This window comes from Hippocampus comes, unplaced genomic scaffold (assembly GCF_001891065.2).
Source record: "Hippocampus comes isolate QL1 unplaced genomic scaffold, H_comes_QL1_v1.1 scaffold57, whole genome shotgun sequence".
NCBI lineage: Eukaryota > Metazoa > Chordata > Actinopteri > Syngnathiformes > Syngnathidae > Hippocampus > Hippocampus comes.
In genome coordinates, this window is record NW_017805039.1 from 3,018,617 (window position 1) to 3,036,732 (window position 18,116).

General features: G+C 42.6%; 1 protein-coding gene across 42 annotated transcripts in view; it reads left to right on the top strand.

Moving 5' to 3' along the window:
• Window positions 1-668: 668 nt before the first annotated feature.
• Window positions 669-18,116, top strand: part of kcnma1a (potassium large conductance calcium-activated channel, subfamily M, alpha member 1a) — a 151,850-nt gene continuing 134,402 nt past the window's right edge. For 23 of the 42 annotated variants that reach the window (XM_019864067.1, XM_019864064.1, XM_019864068.1 and 20 more), the window contains exon 1: window positions 1,271-1,579. In XM_019864067.1, coding sequence (XP_019719626.1) covers window positions 1,271-1,579 — 309 coding nt within the window. Of the gene's footprint in view, window positions 1,580-18,116 lie in introns of all 42 variants that reach the window. The other 19 variants (XM_019864066.1, XM_019864079.1, XM_019864075.1 and 16 more) reach the window with 3 other exon arrangements.

Below are 18,116 nucleotides of genomic sequence, written 5' to 3' on the forward strand. Positions count from 1 at the left end.
CCAGTTATTTGAGGGCCCCCCGAAGCCAGCTGTTTCTCCTCCTATCCTTTGCTAGGCCCGACTACAGAGATGCAGGCAACCTTGTGTTCTTACTACAGTCATGCCTCATCAATCTGCACCTGTTTTTTTTTTTTTTTTTTGAGCCGATTATTATGTGAGCTGTAATGACCGGAAAGCACATTCATCACACTTTAGTTGTTTATTTAATGAAAAACCCCACGCGTGAAAAGACAAGCACTCTGTACTGGGGAAATAGAAGTACTATGCTTAATGAAAGTCCCACATAATGAATTGATCCACAGGTCAAAATAATAGGTACACCTGCACAATCAACTACGTTCCTAATTTAAGAATTAATTTCGTGTTTTCTGGGAAAAAATAATAATGGATAGGTTACATTCTTCATCGCCTTTTCTTTCCGTTTTGGATCCCATTAGCGCCCCCTTGTGGAGCGTTCTTCCGTCGTCGTGACAGGCGCTCAGCGGTGGATGGACACACGCACACACACACACACACACGCACACGCACACGCACACGCACACACACACACACACATACACACGCTTCTCTCTCTCTCTCTCTCTCTCTCTCTCTCTCTCTCTCTCTCTCTCTCTCTCTCTCTCTCTCTCCCTCTCTCTCTCTCTCCCCCAGTCACGCGCGCACTAGCGCACGCGCGCATGCACACAAACTCACTAGTCCAGTGGTCGAGTAAACGCAGCCTCCTTTACTCGACCGACGACGGCCGCCGGAGCATGTAGTACTCTGCGGCTATTTGGGCTCCAAACGCCTGCAACAGTAAGACGACACTCGCCTGGCGAAAGTGCCATCGAGGTGGCGGGAGGAGGAAGCTCAGATGGAAGACGGCTAGAGCAAAATATCCCCACCGTGGAGCCATTTCTTCCTCTTCTTTTTAATTTCTATTATTAAGCTGTTTTTTTTTTGTTTTGTTTTTTTTTGGAAGGTTGTTCCTCACTGCGCCGCCCCGGACTGTAGCTGTCATCGGCGGCTTCAGGCCGTCGTCGTCGTCTACCATGGCGAGCGGTGACTCGCATTTGGTTGTTATTGGTTAAAACTTCCAATTCGGATGCTAAATGCCGCTGTCGAGCTGCTTTTTCGGGCTTTTTTAATGTGTTCGCGTCGCCCTAAACAATTGACGGGAGCTCCAGAAAGAGAGTGAAAAGAGGGAGATTGTTTGTTCTCGTGGTTCCCCGGGCGTTATGGCTGATGAGTGGGGCTGGGGACGCCGGCCAAGGCTCTCCAAGGCTCCCCCATGCTAGCCGAGGCGGATGGCACGGTCCCCCATGGCAGCGACAGCTCTATGAGGACAAGCAATAGCGACCCTGCGCCGCCCAAAGCCTCTGCCGCCGCCGCTGACTCCTCGATCCTCATCTCCAAAATGCAAGACGTCGTCATTCCCTTCTCGTCCGAGGTCCCCTGTGACAATAATGGGCAGCGCATGTGGTGGGCGTTCCTCGCCTCCTCCATGGTGACCTTCTTCGGGGGGCTCTTCATCATCCTGCTGTGGAGGACCCTCAAGTACCTGTGGACCGTGTGCTGCCACTGCAACGTTAAAAGCAAGGTAAGAGCCTGCCTTGTTTATGTCTCCGGTGGCTGGAAATCAAGTGGCACGGGGCCACAGTGTGCGTGCTACACTTCGGGGGAAATGGGATGGCACAGTGAGCCATGTGGTTAGCGGGGCTTGCCTTGCAGTCCGAAGGACCCAGGCTTGATCTCTACGTGCTTTGGTAGATTGACTCCCAAGTGCTGTGACTCCAAACTGCCCAAAGCTGTGAATGTGAGTGCTTATTTGTCAAGGTGCCCAATGATTGATAGGTGACTACTCCAGGTTGTGCGCCACTTCTCTCACCAAAAAGTCTCCAGATCTTCTTGATCGAAGCATCAGCGATTGGCTAGTTATATCCTTTTTTTTTTTTTTTACTACTTTTGCACCCTATTCAAAGAAACAGAACCTAATCAGCAGTCTAAAATCGATACATGATAGATCGGACCAAATAAATATTATTGGACGAGAAACATTTGTGATAGACTGGCGAACAGTCCAGGGTGCAACCCACCTCACTTGGCAAAAACTCAGCTCAGCTTACCCACCCTTTTGGTTTAGAATCCTCCTCACTCGCTCCCAGCTATCTGTTCCATCCATGAACTGTTTATGTATTAGTGGGCTGCATTGATTTGAATCATGATTCTGACTCACATGTATTGTTGGAGGCTGGGGTATGGTGCAAATGCGCCCCCCCCCCCCCACACACACACACTTCTCCCTGACTGCAATGTGCTTTATTTCATCATGGCTGCTGATGGGAGCGACGTGGATATTTGAGATGTAAATAAGTCTTGTCGGTCCGTCTTCGGTGAAAGTAGAAGGGTGATTTAAAGAGCGTCATGATGGATGGATGGATGGGTGAGTGAGGGAGGGAGGGGGGAGAGAGCTGCTCTGACCTTGATGTGTTGGCGCCGTGTTCCAGTTCAGATGAAAGTGCGAGTTACTGTATATCCCCTTGCTCCAAGACTTCCGTGTCACGTTGTTAAACTCACTTTTTCATTGTGTGTGTGTGTGTGTGTGTGTGTGTGTGTGTGTGTGTGTGTGTGTGTGTGTGTGTGTGTGTGGTCTCTGATGCTCCCCAGTGGCTTGTTGTACTCTAGGTTCGATTTCTTGATCTTGGTCTGGTCTCGTAATCTGCTGTATTTCAAATCATGTCAGACTCGGCGGAGTCTGGATATCTGCCTCCGAATATACTGTCTTGCACTAACCCTTTAACGTTACAGAGATGAATACAACCAACTACTTGAACAAAGAATGACAAATGTTATCATATATTGGTCAAGTTCTTTAATATTTTGGTATTGATGGGATGACGGTTTTTTAAAGTCTTGAGTTCGTCAAAGTTCCTAAAAGACTTGGTCTTTGACCCTTTCAAGGCTTGGTCTCGGCTCCTTTAGAGGCTTGACTTTTGTTACCTGTACTTTAAAGTCTTCATTTTGACATAACCAGGGTTCTTTAAATTCCTGGTGTTGGCTTTGGTTTTGGATGCAGTCTTGGTCTTGTTTTGACTTGGTCATGTTCTTTCATACAACGGTCTTGATTTTATTCCAGCTCTTTTAAATTGGCCTCTGTTTCTAGAAGGTCATCAGTTTGACTTGGGCTCGAACGCATTGAAGTCTTAGATTTTTGTTCTGTAAAATCTGAAATAAATCTTGGTCTTGACCGAACCAGATTAGATCATTCTTAACTCAGTGCCTTTTAATTATTTACTGGGAAATTCAAAAAAACCCTCAGAAAACTTTGACAAAAACAAAAACATTGTACAAAGATGAGTGGTTTCTTTCTGGGCTGAAGTTGCAACCTCCCTCAAAAGTTTGGTACAAATCTGTTCATCGGTTTTGGTGTAATCCCACTAAATAACAAACCCGCGGATCTGAAAACATAATTAACCTCGTGACATCCTGCACACATTTATCATCAAGCATCCACAACTTTCATGCTCACTTGATCTATTTTGCCTGGAAAAACGTGCAAGCACCAGTTGCATCATCTAAAAGGCAAAATTTAATTCCTTGAATCAATAGCGGGCTCCCCATTTGAACTGAGCGATGATTTGGACCCCATTGCGATGCAGGCTATAACTTGAATGTAACTCTCTCAGCGTTCTGTACATAAGAAATGACTCCAAGCCATCCTTAAAACCGTCTCACACGGATACAGATGAAAATAAACCACGCAAGTATAATTAGTAATCCATCTTGTGACTGCTGGTGTGGATCTGCTTCTGACCCCTTACAAAAGAAGAAGAAACCATGTTCCAGCACCCACTTTTTTTTTTTTTTTAATTTTGGAAGGCTGCGTCATACCGTTGGGTGACTTTGGTGGGCTTGTCACTTGGCTGCAGAGGGAAGAGGCTCGTTAGGAGTATTAGAGAGGTGGAAACAGGATCTGCGTTCAGATGACTGGAGCGGCCGACTAAAACCGCAAGTGTCGAGAATGGGATGCATCTTCGTTTGGCTGGGGGAGGGAGGGGGAGGGGGGGCAAGACTTTCTCTGGGATGATGTGAGAATGCGAGAGGAAGGCGGAAGTGAAGTCAGTGCGAAATGAGCCTGTCGCCATTGACACGCAGCTGTGTCCTAATTCTTGGAAGTGATTGTTGTCTCTGTCAGGGCTTTAAGGAGGATAATTGGAGAGGGAGATCAGTGGATGCAGGAAGTGTCAAGTTTCTTCCCGGAAACACCAGTTAGCATAGCGACAGTGGTTCCCAATCTTTATTCAACCAAGGCACAAGATTTGTTTTCTGTGTGTTTTTACTTGTTCCTCTCTGCTGTTTGGTTATCTAATAGTCTAGTTTATCGACTCTGCGTCACGCCACCTCCAGAAGTTCTTACATGATACCTCTGCTAGTGGAGATGCGTGTGGGAGGGCGGAGCATCGGAGCTTTTCGAACATGAATGGTATCATCGTCTGTTTGGGAGGCTGGTGGAAACATGACATTGCTAGTCAGATTCAGAGATTTTTTATTTCTGTTGGGGATGGGAGAACCTCTGCCTGAATGTTCTTAACTCTGTTGTATCGCGCGAAACAATTTAGCCCGGCACAGTTGCTATAACAGATGATTGCGTGGATGTAGCTCAACATCCCATAACTGGCATCATTTTGCCTTCCTTTTGCCGGCAAACTTTTTTTTTTGCAGCACAGAGGTGCACTTAAGCATTTTGCCCGTAGACACCATCAACCAACATTTTTTTAAGAATGAAAAGCCTGTTTTCTGTCTACCAAAATTGACATCTGGAGACCCTCAGGGGTCATTCTTGCCTCCCCTTGCAATTCATTTCATTCTGTGAACGCACTTTCTTTTTTTAGGCCCCCACCACACAGCTTTGCCACACTTTGCACACACACTGTTCTCAGTAATAAGAACAACTTTTTTAGACTGTTTAGAAAATTGAAGCAATTTTTTTCCCCTCCATTCAGTATCCACAATTTGTCCCTCCAGCATTTCTGCTGACATCTGCCTTGTTTATGTCTCATTTCTTGTCCTTGGTATCACACAGGTCCACTTTCAAAGCCAGCAGTAGGGCAAATTTCCAAACCCTTCCCTACAGTGTGTTTCATGCCCCGCTCACGTCCGTCATTGATTGCGACATTATTTTCACTGGCATCCGCGAAGTTCAAGACATTGGGTCCAAATTATTCCAAAAGACCCGCACCAGGGCTTTTGATCACATCTCCCGACTTCTAATTCTGCCCGGCTTGTAGTTCAGCCAAGGACACGGGGATTTTACTGCTTAAGCCCACATATAACTTTCTTCCCACATACCTGGGTTTAATATCAGCCCTTCATCTCTGATGTATTGTTTATTCCTCGGCTGGCTGGGAAGCTGCCATAAAGTGTAAGGGTTATTAATTGATGATTATGTTGCCCTATTGAGGACAACCCGCCTACATGAAACTCGAGAGTGTATTTGAACGCGACGCAGCATACGTCCAACGAGTACATTAGTGTGTTTTGGTCAGCGGCGGCTGATGCAGCTTCTGTACTAATAAGCACATTCAACGTCACCCACCCTCACCTCCCCCTCGCAAGGTTGCAAACCGAGCGTGTTAATGTGCACTTTAGAGTCGACAGCTGTCAGAACCGTACAATTGTTTCTGTCCAAACAGCTCAAGGAGAAGGTTGACGTTGCAGTGTACCTGCCACCCCTCTTGTGTAACTTCCGCTCATGACATTTAGCTTCGTCATCTAATGTAGCTCACGTTTTGGGGGGATTTATTATTATTTACGTAGCCTTTCCTCTCGCTTCCTGTGGTGAATGACACGATGGGCCACAAATCAGACACAAACGGTCGCAAACAGTTGCATTTTCACTGTTGCACTTCATTAGCTTTAAACAAAAGGCAAAATTTAATTCCTTGAATCAATAGCGGGCTCCCCATTTGAACTGAGCGATGATTTGGACCCCATTGCGATGCAGGCTATAACTTGAATGTAACTCTCTCAGCGTTCTGTACATAAGAAATGACTCCAAGCCATCCTTAAAACCGTCTCACACGGATACAGATGAAAATAAACCACGCAAGTATAATTAGTAATCCATCTTGTGACTGCTGGTGTGGATCTGCTTCTGACCCCTTACAAAAGAAGAAGAAACCATGTTCCAGCACCCACTTTTTTTTTTTTTTTAATTTTGGAAGGCTGCGTCATACCGTTGGGTGACTTTGGTGGGCTTGTCACTTGGCTGCAGAGGGAAGAGGCTCGTTAGGAGTATTAGAGAGGTGGAAACAGGATCTGCGTTCAGATGACTGGAGCGGCCGACTAAAACCGCAAGTGTCGAGAACGGGATGCATCTTCGTTTGGCTGGGGGAGGGAGGGGGAGGGGGGGCAAGACTTTCTCTGGGATGATGTGAGAATGCGAGAGGAAGGCGGAAGTGAAGTCAGTGCGAAATGAGCCTGTCGCCATTGACACGCAGCTGTGTCCTAATTCTTGGAAGTGATTGTTGTCTCTGTCAGGGCTTTAAGGAGGATAATTGGAGAGGGAGATCAGTGGATGCAGGAAGTGTCAAGTTTCTTCCCGGAAACACCAGTTAGCATAGCGACTGTGGTTCCCAATTTTTTTCAACCAAGGCACAAGATTTGTTTTCTGTGTGTTTTTACTTGTTCCTCTCTGCTGTTTGGTTATCTAATAGTCTAGTTTATCGACTCTGCGTCACGCCACCTCCAGAAGTTCTTACATGATACCTCTGCTAGTGGAGATGCGTGTGGGAGGGCGGAGCATCGGAGCTTTTCGAACATGAATGGTATCATCGTCTGTTTGGGAGGCTGGTGGAAACATGACATTGCTAGTCAGATTCGGAGATTTTTATTTCTGTTGGGGATGGGAGAACCTCTGCCTGAATGTACTTAACTCTGTTGTATCGCGCGAAACAATTTAGCCCGGCACAGTTGCTATAACAGATGATTGCGTGGATGTAGCTCAACATCCCATAACTGGCATCATTTTGCCTTCCTTTTGCCGGCAAACTTTTTTTTTTGCAGCACAGAGGTGCACTTAAGCATTTTGCCCGTAGACACCATCAACCAACATTTTTTTAAGAATGAAAAGCCTGTTTTCTGTCTACCAAAATTGACATCTGGAGACCCTCAGGGGTCATTCTTGCCTCCCCTTGCAATTCATTTCATTCTGTGAACGCACTTTCTTTTTTTAGGCCCCCACCACACAGCTTTGCCACACTTTGCACACACACTGTTCTCAGTAATAAGAACAACTTTTTTAGACTGTTTAGAAAATTGAAGCAATTTTTTTCCCCTCCATTCAGTATCCACAATTTGTCCCTCCAGCATTTCTGCTGACATCTGCCTTGTTTATGTCTCATTTCTTGTCCTTGGTATCACACAGGTCCAGTTTCAAAGCCAGCAGTAGGGCAAATTTCCAAACCCTTCCCTACAGTGTGTTTCATGCCCCGCTCACGTCCGTCATTGATTACGACATTATTTTCACTGGCATCCGCGAAGTTCAAGACATTGGGTCCAAATTATTCCAAAAGACCCGCACCAGGGCTTTTGATCACATCTCCCGACTTCTAATTCTGCCCGGCTTGTAGTTCAGCCAAGGACACGGGGATTTTACTGCTTAAGCCCACATATAACTTTCTTCCCACATACCTGGGTTTAATATCAGCCCTTCATCTCTGATGTATTGTTTATTCCTCGGCTGGCTGGGAAGCTGCCATAAAGTGTAAGGGTTATTAATTGATGATTATGTTGCCCTATTGAGGACAACCCGCCTACATGAAACTCGAGAGTGTATTTGAACGCGACGCAGCATACGTCCAACGAGTACATTAGTGTGTTTTGGTCAGCGGCGGCTGATGCAGCTTCTGTACTAATAAGCACATTCAACGTCACCCACCCTCACCTCCCCCTCGCAAGGTTGCAAACCGAGCGTGTTAATGTGCACTTTAGAGTCGACAGCTGTCAGAACCGTACAATTGTTTCTGTCCAAACAGCTCAAGGAGAAGGTTGACGTTGCAGTGTACCTGCCACCCCTCTTGTGTAACTTCCGCTCATGACATTTAGCTTCGTCATCTAATGTAGCTCACGTTTTGGGGGGATTTATTATTATTTACGTAGCCTTTCCTCTCGCTTCCTGTGGTGAATGACACGATGGGCCACAAATCAGACACAAACGGTCGCAAACATTTTTTACATCCAACTGTTACGTAGCCTTTCCTCTCTCTTCCTGTGAATGACATGATGGGCCACAAATCAGACACAAACGGTCGCAAACAGTTGCATTTTCACTGTTGCACTTCATTAGCTTTAAACGTGAATCCTGATTATAATCTCAAACCACAATGTGGCATTTTTATTTAAACAGTTTTACGATGCTAGTAATAACAAATCTTAAATTTCATTCTCATTTAGATATCAAAACCGCAAAAGCTAACACTAGCCGGGATAACATGGAGACTTTTTTTTTTTTTTTTGGTCAGTCAGATTGCAATCATTCGGCCCGAGGATCTCTGGTCAGCTGTTTACCTGTGATGTCATCTATTCCGATCTGCTGTTCACATGCACCACCACCATTATTCACTCAATACGAAGGTACTGCTATGGCAACAGAAGTTCGGAACATTATGAGATTATAAATCTCTCGATTGCAACCCTACTTGGTGATGGAATATGTAACTAACTTTCATTAAAACAGCCTAGTGGACCAGCCTGGCATTAAAACATTATTATTATTATTTTTTTTTTATGTCTTGTGGGGCAGTTATGAATGAGTCCTCTCAACTCTCCTGAGCAACTGGCAGATGGTGACCAGGAAAAAAAAAAAGAATCCAATTGTGTTGATTTAAATTGCCACATTTGGTAGATAGTTTAAAAAAAAAAAAAACATTGTCGCTGAGTCAATTTAGAGTGCTGCATTAATTCCATCAAAGCGGTATCAGTTTACATTTACAACCCTTAACAAATGCTGAGTAAATCCAAGCTGGATTGCAAGGAAGCACGCAAATAACTCAAGAGTGCATGCGGATTTTCTGCTTGATTGTGTGTGTTTTCTAATGTTTGTTTGTTGGCGCGCCAGCCAGCGTCTAGTGGGACTATTAAAAATTCATCCTGTCTGGTCGAGAATTTGATGTGCTGTTTGCATTACCCACACTGATGGGCCCACTCGGCTCTTGTGATGGGACATATCCCGAGAATCCTCCGAGAATATTGCTTTTTGCCAGCAGCCTGTCGTAGCATTTTGTCGGGAAAAAAATGAATCTGCTCTATTGAAAAGATATTCTGAAATTGTTTTTGTCTCACTGTTAGTTTCATAATTGACAGCTTCAAAATGTTTTTTTTTCTTTGCAAAACAGAGCCATTTTGTTTGTTTGTCTTGAGACTTGATTCGCCTCATTGAGAGGCGTGGCTCGTGATATTCATGCTCTAGTTCGAATTGTGTTCTACATTTAGTTTGATTTCATCCTGAATTCCTGTGAGGAGATGTTGCCTAGACTTCATTCAAATGTTGCTACAGATAGGCCATGACGCTGGGGTGTTCTTTATGCTCTGTACCCAGCCTTAGATTTTTGTATCATTATTTATAATTTGTATTTGTGTGTGTGTGTGTGTGTGTGTGTGTGTGTGTGTGTGTGTGTGAGTGTGTGAGCGTGTGTGTGTGTGTGTGTGTGTGTGTGTGTGTGTGTGTGTGTGTGTGCGCGTGCGCGTGCCGAGTAACACACCAGCTGTGTTTTGCAGAGCTCACGCCCCGCCATCAGCTGTCGCTCTCACTAACCTCGGCTTTCGTCGGCCCAGCACAAACCCAGTCATCAAAAATAAAATGCTGGGATTCTCGCATTCTGGATAGCAAGCTTCTTCTTAACTACAGTATGCCAAAAAGCAGGGACATTTCCAGACAGCACGAGAGTTTTTAAACGTCTTTTCAGACTTGGTCCAGAATTGGCTGGTACTGAATGAGTTAAGGGCAAAGTTGCAGCATGACATCATGAGCTCTTCTATTGTGATTAGCATTTAGTGGAAGTAGTGATCAGTTTTGGTGTGGACATGCCCTGCCGATTTCAAATCGACTTGAGCAGTTAGCATGTGGGTTAGCCCACACGACATACCGATTTTTCACGAGTGCTTCGTCTTGAGACAGCATCTTCTTGCTGATTACAGATTATAGTCAGGGTAATTTGAATCCTGTCATACCGTGAAACAGCAATTATTTTCTTCAGTTATCATACAATCATAATCTGATACCGGCCCATGCCTAGCTACCACTGTAGTTTGGAAATGCATTTATGGTTTGTGGAAACGTCCATTGCCAAGAGTCTGGCAGTAGACCCGGTCCCATTGACATGAATAGACATGAATGTGTTAGTCTAACGTGTTCTTGTGGTCGCCAGTCAAGATGCATGTGTCCAGTCATGTGTTGTTGACACTAGATGGGTGGGTGGAGGGGTTGGTGGGGGTGTGCGGGGGGCAAGTGTCCAAGCAGTGCAAAGCGTGACCACTTTCTACCACAGCCTCGCACGCCTGTCTTCTTTGCCGCCGACCACCACAGCAATAAAGGTGTCAGCAGTCTATCAGCGTTAAATTTAGCCAATAAAAATCCGAGGGCCCTCCAACAATACTCGAAGGGCGGTATACATTCTCGGCGGTCCAAAAGTCCCAAGAAATTCTTGAATGATTTCAAAGGCGACAAGTATTGTTTTCTAGTTCTGACGAGAAGCAAATCCAACGGTAATCCTCACGTTTTCTCACTTCAGTCACGCTATCCGGGTCTGCTAACAAGGTAAGAGACAAACACAATACTGAACTACATTTGTCATTTTAGTTTCAGAAATTCCGTATTTTTTTTTTTTTTTTTTTTATAGTTTGAGTCAGAAAGGACCCGTTACCCGGAATCGGAAATGGTTCAGTCCGATTGGCTTTCATGAGTCTTTGTGAACCAGGATGAAGTTAGTTAACTAAAAAACAAGCACAAATAAGGTTCAACCAAAGAAGAGGTCTGCATTCTTGTTTTCTTTCGTGTATTTCTTTTATGACTATGTGTAATTCGTATTTATTTATTTTTATTTTTTTTAAATCATCTCTGAGGTCGACAGCAGCTAACCATCATCTATCTTGTCCCGCCTCAGTGGTCCAGTGTGGAATGCTGCGTGACTCATGAGTTATTCTCCTTTGGACAGCCACACTTTTCTCAGCCCTAATCCTTAATTCACCAGCCCTGATTTGATGGCCATCTAGGGACAACTTTAGTGCACCACGCTGATGTATGTTAATCCGTAGACAAGGAGAGGCCATATATCAAGCAGGACTATGTATATCATGAGGCGCACACACACACACATATACACACACACACAGACACGTACACACACTGCTTCAGTAGTGCTAGCCAAAGTGTTGGCTTGCTGTCATGTTGTTATGTCTTCTTTGGCCCGTCAGCGAGCTATTAAAAGGGCATCTAAACCCCAGGAAGTATTGCTAGGTTAAAGGTTAAACAGGAAGGGTATACCTGGCTCCACGCTAGAGGATGGCATTAGATTGGTCTCCCCCCGATTGAAAACGTGTGATATGTGATACTTGTCAGACTGGATGTGCAAAACCATTTGGGGATAAATCCGCCGCTTGACACCAGCCAGGAAGTAGGAGGGAAGCTAGCTGGCTTGTTCAACACTTGTTGCGATTTCGCACCTGTATAGCTTGCGTGATCATGGCTGACACTTGTGAATCTTTTTCTGTATTTCTCCTGTGGTTCTTAAACACCTGTAACAGGGAACGTGTGTGTGTGTGTGTTTTGCATTAAAATATTTTTTTAATAAGTAATTTTTTTACTAAATATTTTTTACAAGGCTGTGTTTGTAACATACATCGAACATAAAGGTGTGTGGCATGAGCGATTGTATTTTATATTGGCTTAGCTAGTTTGTGTAATTGGGCTAGGTATTTCACAGCATTGGCGGGGTGTTCATTTTGAGCTATTAAAAGGGCATCTAAACCCCAGGAAGTATTGCTAGGTTAAAGGTTAAACAGGAAGGGTATACCTGGCTCCACGCTAGAGGATGGCATTAGATTGGTCTTCCCCCCCCGATTGGAAACGTGTGATATGTGATACTTGTCAGACTGGATGTGCAAAACCATTTGGGGATAAATCCTCCGCTTGACACCAGCCAGGAAGTAGGAGGGGAAGCTAGCTGGCTTGTTCAACGCTTGTTGCGATTTCGCACCTGCATAGCTAGCGTGATCATGGCTGACACTTGTGAATCTTTTTCTGTATTTCTCCTGTGGTCCTTAAACACCTGTAACAGGGAATGTGTGTGTGTGTGTTTTGCATTAAAATATTTTTTTAATAAGTAATTTTTTTACTAAATATTTTTTACAAGGCTGTGTTTGTAACATACATCGAACATAAAGGTGTATGGCATGAGCGATTATATTTTATATTAGCTTAGCTAGTTAGTGTAAGTGGGCTAGTTATTTCACAGCATTGTCGGGCTTCAAGTTAATCCACATCTTTATACCAACACTATCACGTCACAATTACAGAAACCTCAATACTGAAGGAGTGGGACTGTTTATGAAACAGTCACATTGCTATTGTAGTTGACGTTACATTAGCCAGCGCTACTTATTCGAAAAATTAGCAAGACATGGCAACACATAGATGCCGAATTGTAATTGGACAAAATGTTTAACATCCACATCATGTACTAAAATCAGACAATTGGGGGGAAAAATACTTCAGTCATTGATATTAAAGTTTAGCTTGTAAATGCAGGTCAGAACCTTTAATTGTGTTTAGGCCAGTAAAGCCTGACTGGTTAGCCGGACAACCAAAACCCGGCCGGCTCAACCAATTCTAAGCGTGTAACGATCAGTTCCGAGTTAGGATTGAGGAATTCATTTTATTTTTTTTCGCCACTATGATGTCAATGAAATAGTCTTCTGCCTCACAAAGGACACACACTCCGTCCACGAACCAGGACGTAGCCTGTTAGCTAGCCGACAGAAAAACAAATGTTTACAATGTCACATTTTCTTGTCAAAACGAGTCTTTTATCATTCAACATTTTTATACGCCATTCACTGGAAAGAAAGAAATGAATGCCTAACCAAGCACAAATTGTCTTTTAATGAAATCAGTGTTTATCTAAAGCTTCATTTCATCGCCATTTTTGTTCACATATAAACAGTAGAGCCAGGGCCTTTGTTTTACATTTTGCATGCAAATCAGAAATTAAACATCTCCTCTACCGTGAAATTTCCCAGCTCTGGTGGGGACTCCTCTTTTCTGCTTGTGATTAGCAGACACAGCCAGTCATCTCTCGCTTACTCACACGCACGCACGCCGCCTCAGCGATTGGGGTGAAATGGTTCAAATGCGGACATCACAACGCGTCATAATTGGCCCTCACAGGGGACACGGCGGTGACCTTCAAACATCTCAGCAGGCAGTTCCAGATTGCCTCTCTCTTACAACCCAACACACACACACGTACACCCGTACACCCATACACATGCACGCACAAAAGTGTTTTCAGAAGATTAAGATTGAGAGTCACTCATCGTTACTGAGCCCGACCGCTGGCGGCAACCTGTTTGTGTTAACCTCACTGAGGGCTAGGCTAATATTGCTAATCATCGTCTTCCGAGCAGGCTAACGCCAGCTTGTTTTTGTCTGCATGCCATCCATGTGCTGTGTGCCCTGTCTAAGAATAACCGGTATTATTCTAATAGGCTAATAATAATAATAATGGCAGCTGGGCTTTGGATTGCAACTTCTTCCTGCGATTAGAACACCACGTTTTGTCTAGTCATGGGAATCTAGGCAGTTTACTTTTTCTAAACCGTCTGTTATAAAATCAACGAGGTTCAAACTGTGACTTAAGGTATTGGAAGAGAGAACAGATAAAATGAGCTGTTTTTATTTTTGAGTCAAATTCATAGTTTCTCATTTTTCACCCCGGAACAACTCTTTCAATGCCAAATCTGAAAATGAGCATTGACTTAGATTGGTTAAATAGTCAATGTAAAAGGGTGCAGCAAGCCAACAAAAGAGTGTCAGTAGCATGTTTCAGTTCAATTCTGATTGAGTTGCAATGGAAAATTTGGGTGGAGCTAATTTTGTGCTGTTTCACCAAAGGAAAAAAAAATAGTTGGCTCCACCAGTGCAATAAAACTTAACCTCAGCTCTGATACTTTGGAATGCAAGCTGAAATGATGATCTTTTTCTCTCATATTCATCGTTGGATGTGAAATAAAGACATTGACTTTGCTCTTCCTGTGCTTTTAAAATTTGTAGGATGATTTGGCGCTTCAAGTGGTTTTGGACCGACACAACGGGAAGAAAACAAAAACATTAGCACATCCTTACACAACCCGCCAATGGCCCCAACTCACGCTGCGTCACTAAAACTTACAGATTACCCCGGAACAACTCTTTCAATGCCAAATCTGAAAATGAGCATTGACTTAGATTGGTGAAATAGTCAATGTAAAAGGGCACAGCAAGCCAACAAAACAGTGCCAGTAGCATGTTTCAGTTCAATTCTGATTGCGTTGCAATGGAAAATTTAGGTGGAGCTAACTTTTGTGCTGTTTCACCAAAGGAAAAAAAAATTGTTGGCTCCACCAGTGCAATAAAAGTTAACCTCAGCTCTGATACTTCGGAATGCAAGCTGAAATGATGATCTTTTTCTCTCATATTCATCGTTGGATGTGAAATAAAGACATTGACTTTGCTTTTCCTGTGCTTTTAAAATTTGTAGGATGATTTGGCGCTTCAAGTGGTTTTGGACCGACACAACGGGAAGAAAACAAAAACATTAGCACATCCTTACACAACCCGCCAATGGCCCCAACTCACGCTGCGTCACTAAAACTTACAGATACCACCGTGCAGTACCACACACAGTAGCCGGCTACATATTCATCGGATAATGTATACGGTGAAGCAGCACGTGGCTTATTGCCCATGACTTATTTTTAATTTTTTAAATTTTATGTATGTATGTATGTATGTATGTATGTATGTATTTTTGCGGTCACTGTTCCTTCCTACAAAAACTAAAATTCAACCACGATTAAATATGTCAAATCAAGGCACTCTCCTATTTCCATAGGAATGAAAAAGTCACTCCTGGTGTCCCCCCCCAGGGTTTATCACAGCGATATGGAATATTGTCACCGCCGTGCTCACAGTCACCAGGAAGACGGATGTTTGCACCGCAAACACAAAACGACCGCCATCCATTCAGTGAATGTCTTGCGCGGCAGATAACAAGGACAATGGGATGTTTTGACGAGCAGCAAACAAACAGCGCTCAGACAAAAAGTTAGTCGGCCGTCTACACATTCGTCTGACATTTTCCAGTATGCCTGCACAGCACGAGTAACCCCCCGTTGCCAATTACAGCCTCGTTTGATGCTCGCCAAAAACGGAAGCTCCCGTCTCGCTCAGGTTGAAGCCTGCTTTTTTTTTTTTTTTTTTTTTTTTACTTTTCCTTCCCCCTCCGAAAATACTTGAGGGAAGGAAGCGAGCAAGGAGGGGCAATTTGATCGGGACCCGAGCTGTGTAAGACGACGCAGCCATGCGTTTGCAGCCGAGGCCCGAGCGGCAGCATGTGTACACGTTGTCGTATGAGATGATGCGCATGGATTCATCGTCGGCGGAGACGGTGGCTGATGTGCAACTGACATGCATGTCGTCTTACATTGCTTCCTTCATCTGCTCAGACACAATGAGATTTTTTTTTTTGTAATTCTTCTGATCAAATTAAACTTGACGTCTGTACAATTTACTGCCATTATCAGAATAATATCTCTCACTTTATTTGTATTTACTCTATGATGTGTATTTTTATCAACATTATGCACCTTTTATTATTACAAAATTCTACTAACACATATTGATTTTATTATTATTATTATTATTATTATTATTATTATTATTACTATTATTATTATTATTTCTTATCATAAATTTACAATTGAAGTCCCAGCAAATGATTGTAGGACATCGCGAGACCATTTCAACCTCTTTTTAACATCACTTTTATATTTCTAATGTACTTAAAATATTACAGTGTTGATGTCGGAATAATTTATGATCATGATAATGATAATTTTAGTATAGTGAGAAAAATCACATTATTCTAATGCCTCATAGTGTACTTATTTTTAATTATTGTAAATTCGCAACTTAAACCGCAGAAAATTATTTTACTACATGAACAATATTTTGAAAGACTTCAGCGTTTTCAGTTATTTAAAAAATATCAGTTTAAAATATAATATTGATGTTATTTTCAATGTTTTTACATTACATTTTATTATAATTTTCCATTATTATCGAGAGAGAAATCCCATTTCTACTCCCTCCTAGTGCATTTATTATTATGGTTATTGTTATTTTTATTAGAATAAATTTACATCAACCCTAAAATTTAATCTTTGTGAATATTTCAACTTTTATATTTTTACTATTACCGTTTACAATATTATAGAATTAAAAAAATATATTTAATCATAATGTTCCATTATTGAGAGAAATGACAGGATTGTTTTGACTCATTGTGTATTGACACTGCTAAATGCCCAATTTTCATTCGTAACAAAGCAGTTCCTTGCCCCCGATAGTGCTGCCACAGACTGTATTTGTTCATACAGCTCTTGTCGATTGTGAAGGGGTCCCTAATGTTGTGTTCAGTGAGCGTGTCTATGCGGAGTGTCATCAGGCCCCCTGTCTTTTTTTTTAAACATTAGAATGCATCATTTTGTGCATCACAGACGTGTCAAATGATGCAAAGCCACTCACTTTGTTCTCCTTTGCAACAGTGAGAGATTTAACTTCAAGAAACACCTCCAGCTTTCTATGCTGTCTACCTGGAAATGCACTATGATGTGGGCCGGGGCTGCAGCGGGGACGAGTTGTAATATTCACACTGCTTGTGTGCGAGGTGGAATTCATTGGCCACACTCTTGTGCGGCAACAATTCTGTGATTTGGCAACTTGTGTTAAACAGAATGACGGCCACGGCTATTCTGTGTAATGCGAAGGCTGTTCAGCACCACGGAGAGCGCCGGGAGGGAAGACAAAAGTAGACGAGAGTGGCTCTCTGGCTGCTGTTTAGTATGATCGAGTGCTCGGATGTCATCTTGTCTCTTTGTTTGAACCTTTTAGTTGATTGTTTGAGTGAACACCAAAGTAAAGCGGGATCTGTCTGTCATGGAATGACAGGCCTGGTGTGTTTTCTCTTCCTTGAAAGTAGCCCGTATGGACTGCGGTAAGCATTATCAGCTGTGGAACGGCAGAATATTTCATGCTGCTCTTGTATTAAGCGCCGTTCAAGTGCGCTGATGTGGATAATGAAGTGGCCGGTGAGTGTGTATTAATATTTTAATGGAAGAGCAGGACCACAACGATGTCACAGAATGCACCATTTATGTATTAACAGCCGTACATTCTACATTAAGTGATTTCAGATACAGTTATGTCAATCAACTGAGAAATATATCAAGAATAGCAATCTTTTCACAAGAGTCTCTTGCTTTTAAAAGTCTAATTGACATTTTGCAAACCTGGTTTTATTTGGATTTTTTTTTTTTTTTGTGTATTTGTATTGATTGCTTTCAATTTATCGGAACTTGAACATGAATATTAATTGTAATTTTATGTAGAATGTGATTTAAATAGTTTTATTAATTTTACATCAGATCAAATGTTAAGTTAATGGAATGGTATTTTTTTAAAGAGATTAATTTGGAATTTCTTTTCAAATCTGTTTAGAATTTTGCTTGAAGTTGAAAAAAGGCATGCAATTTCAGGTATGCAATTTCAGTTCCTTCTTTTATAATAATGATTTTATGCACAGTATGATCATTTTTACTTTTTAGTTTCAACCAGACAAATGCAAATTATTTCAGCATCAAAACGGAAAGAAAACATTCTTAATATACTGTCCAAAGTTTAATTGATCACTTTAAAGCTGCATAAAAACAACTAAAACAACTACCATGACTTTTAAATATTTTTTATCACAAAAAAAAAATAACAAAAGCACCTTTATTAAAAAAAAAAAAAAAAAAAAATTCAAAAAAAAAAAAACAGG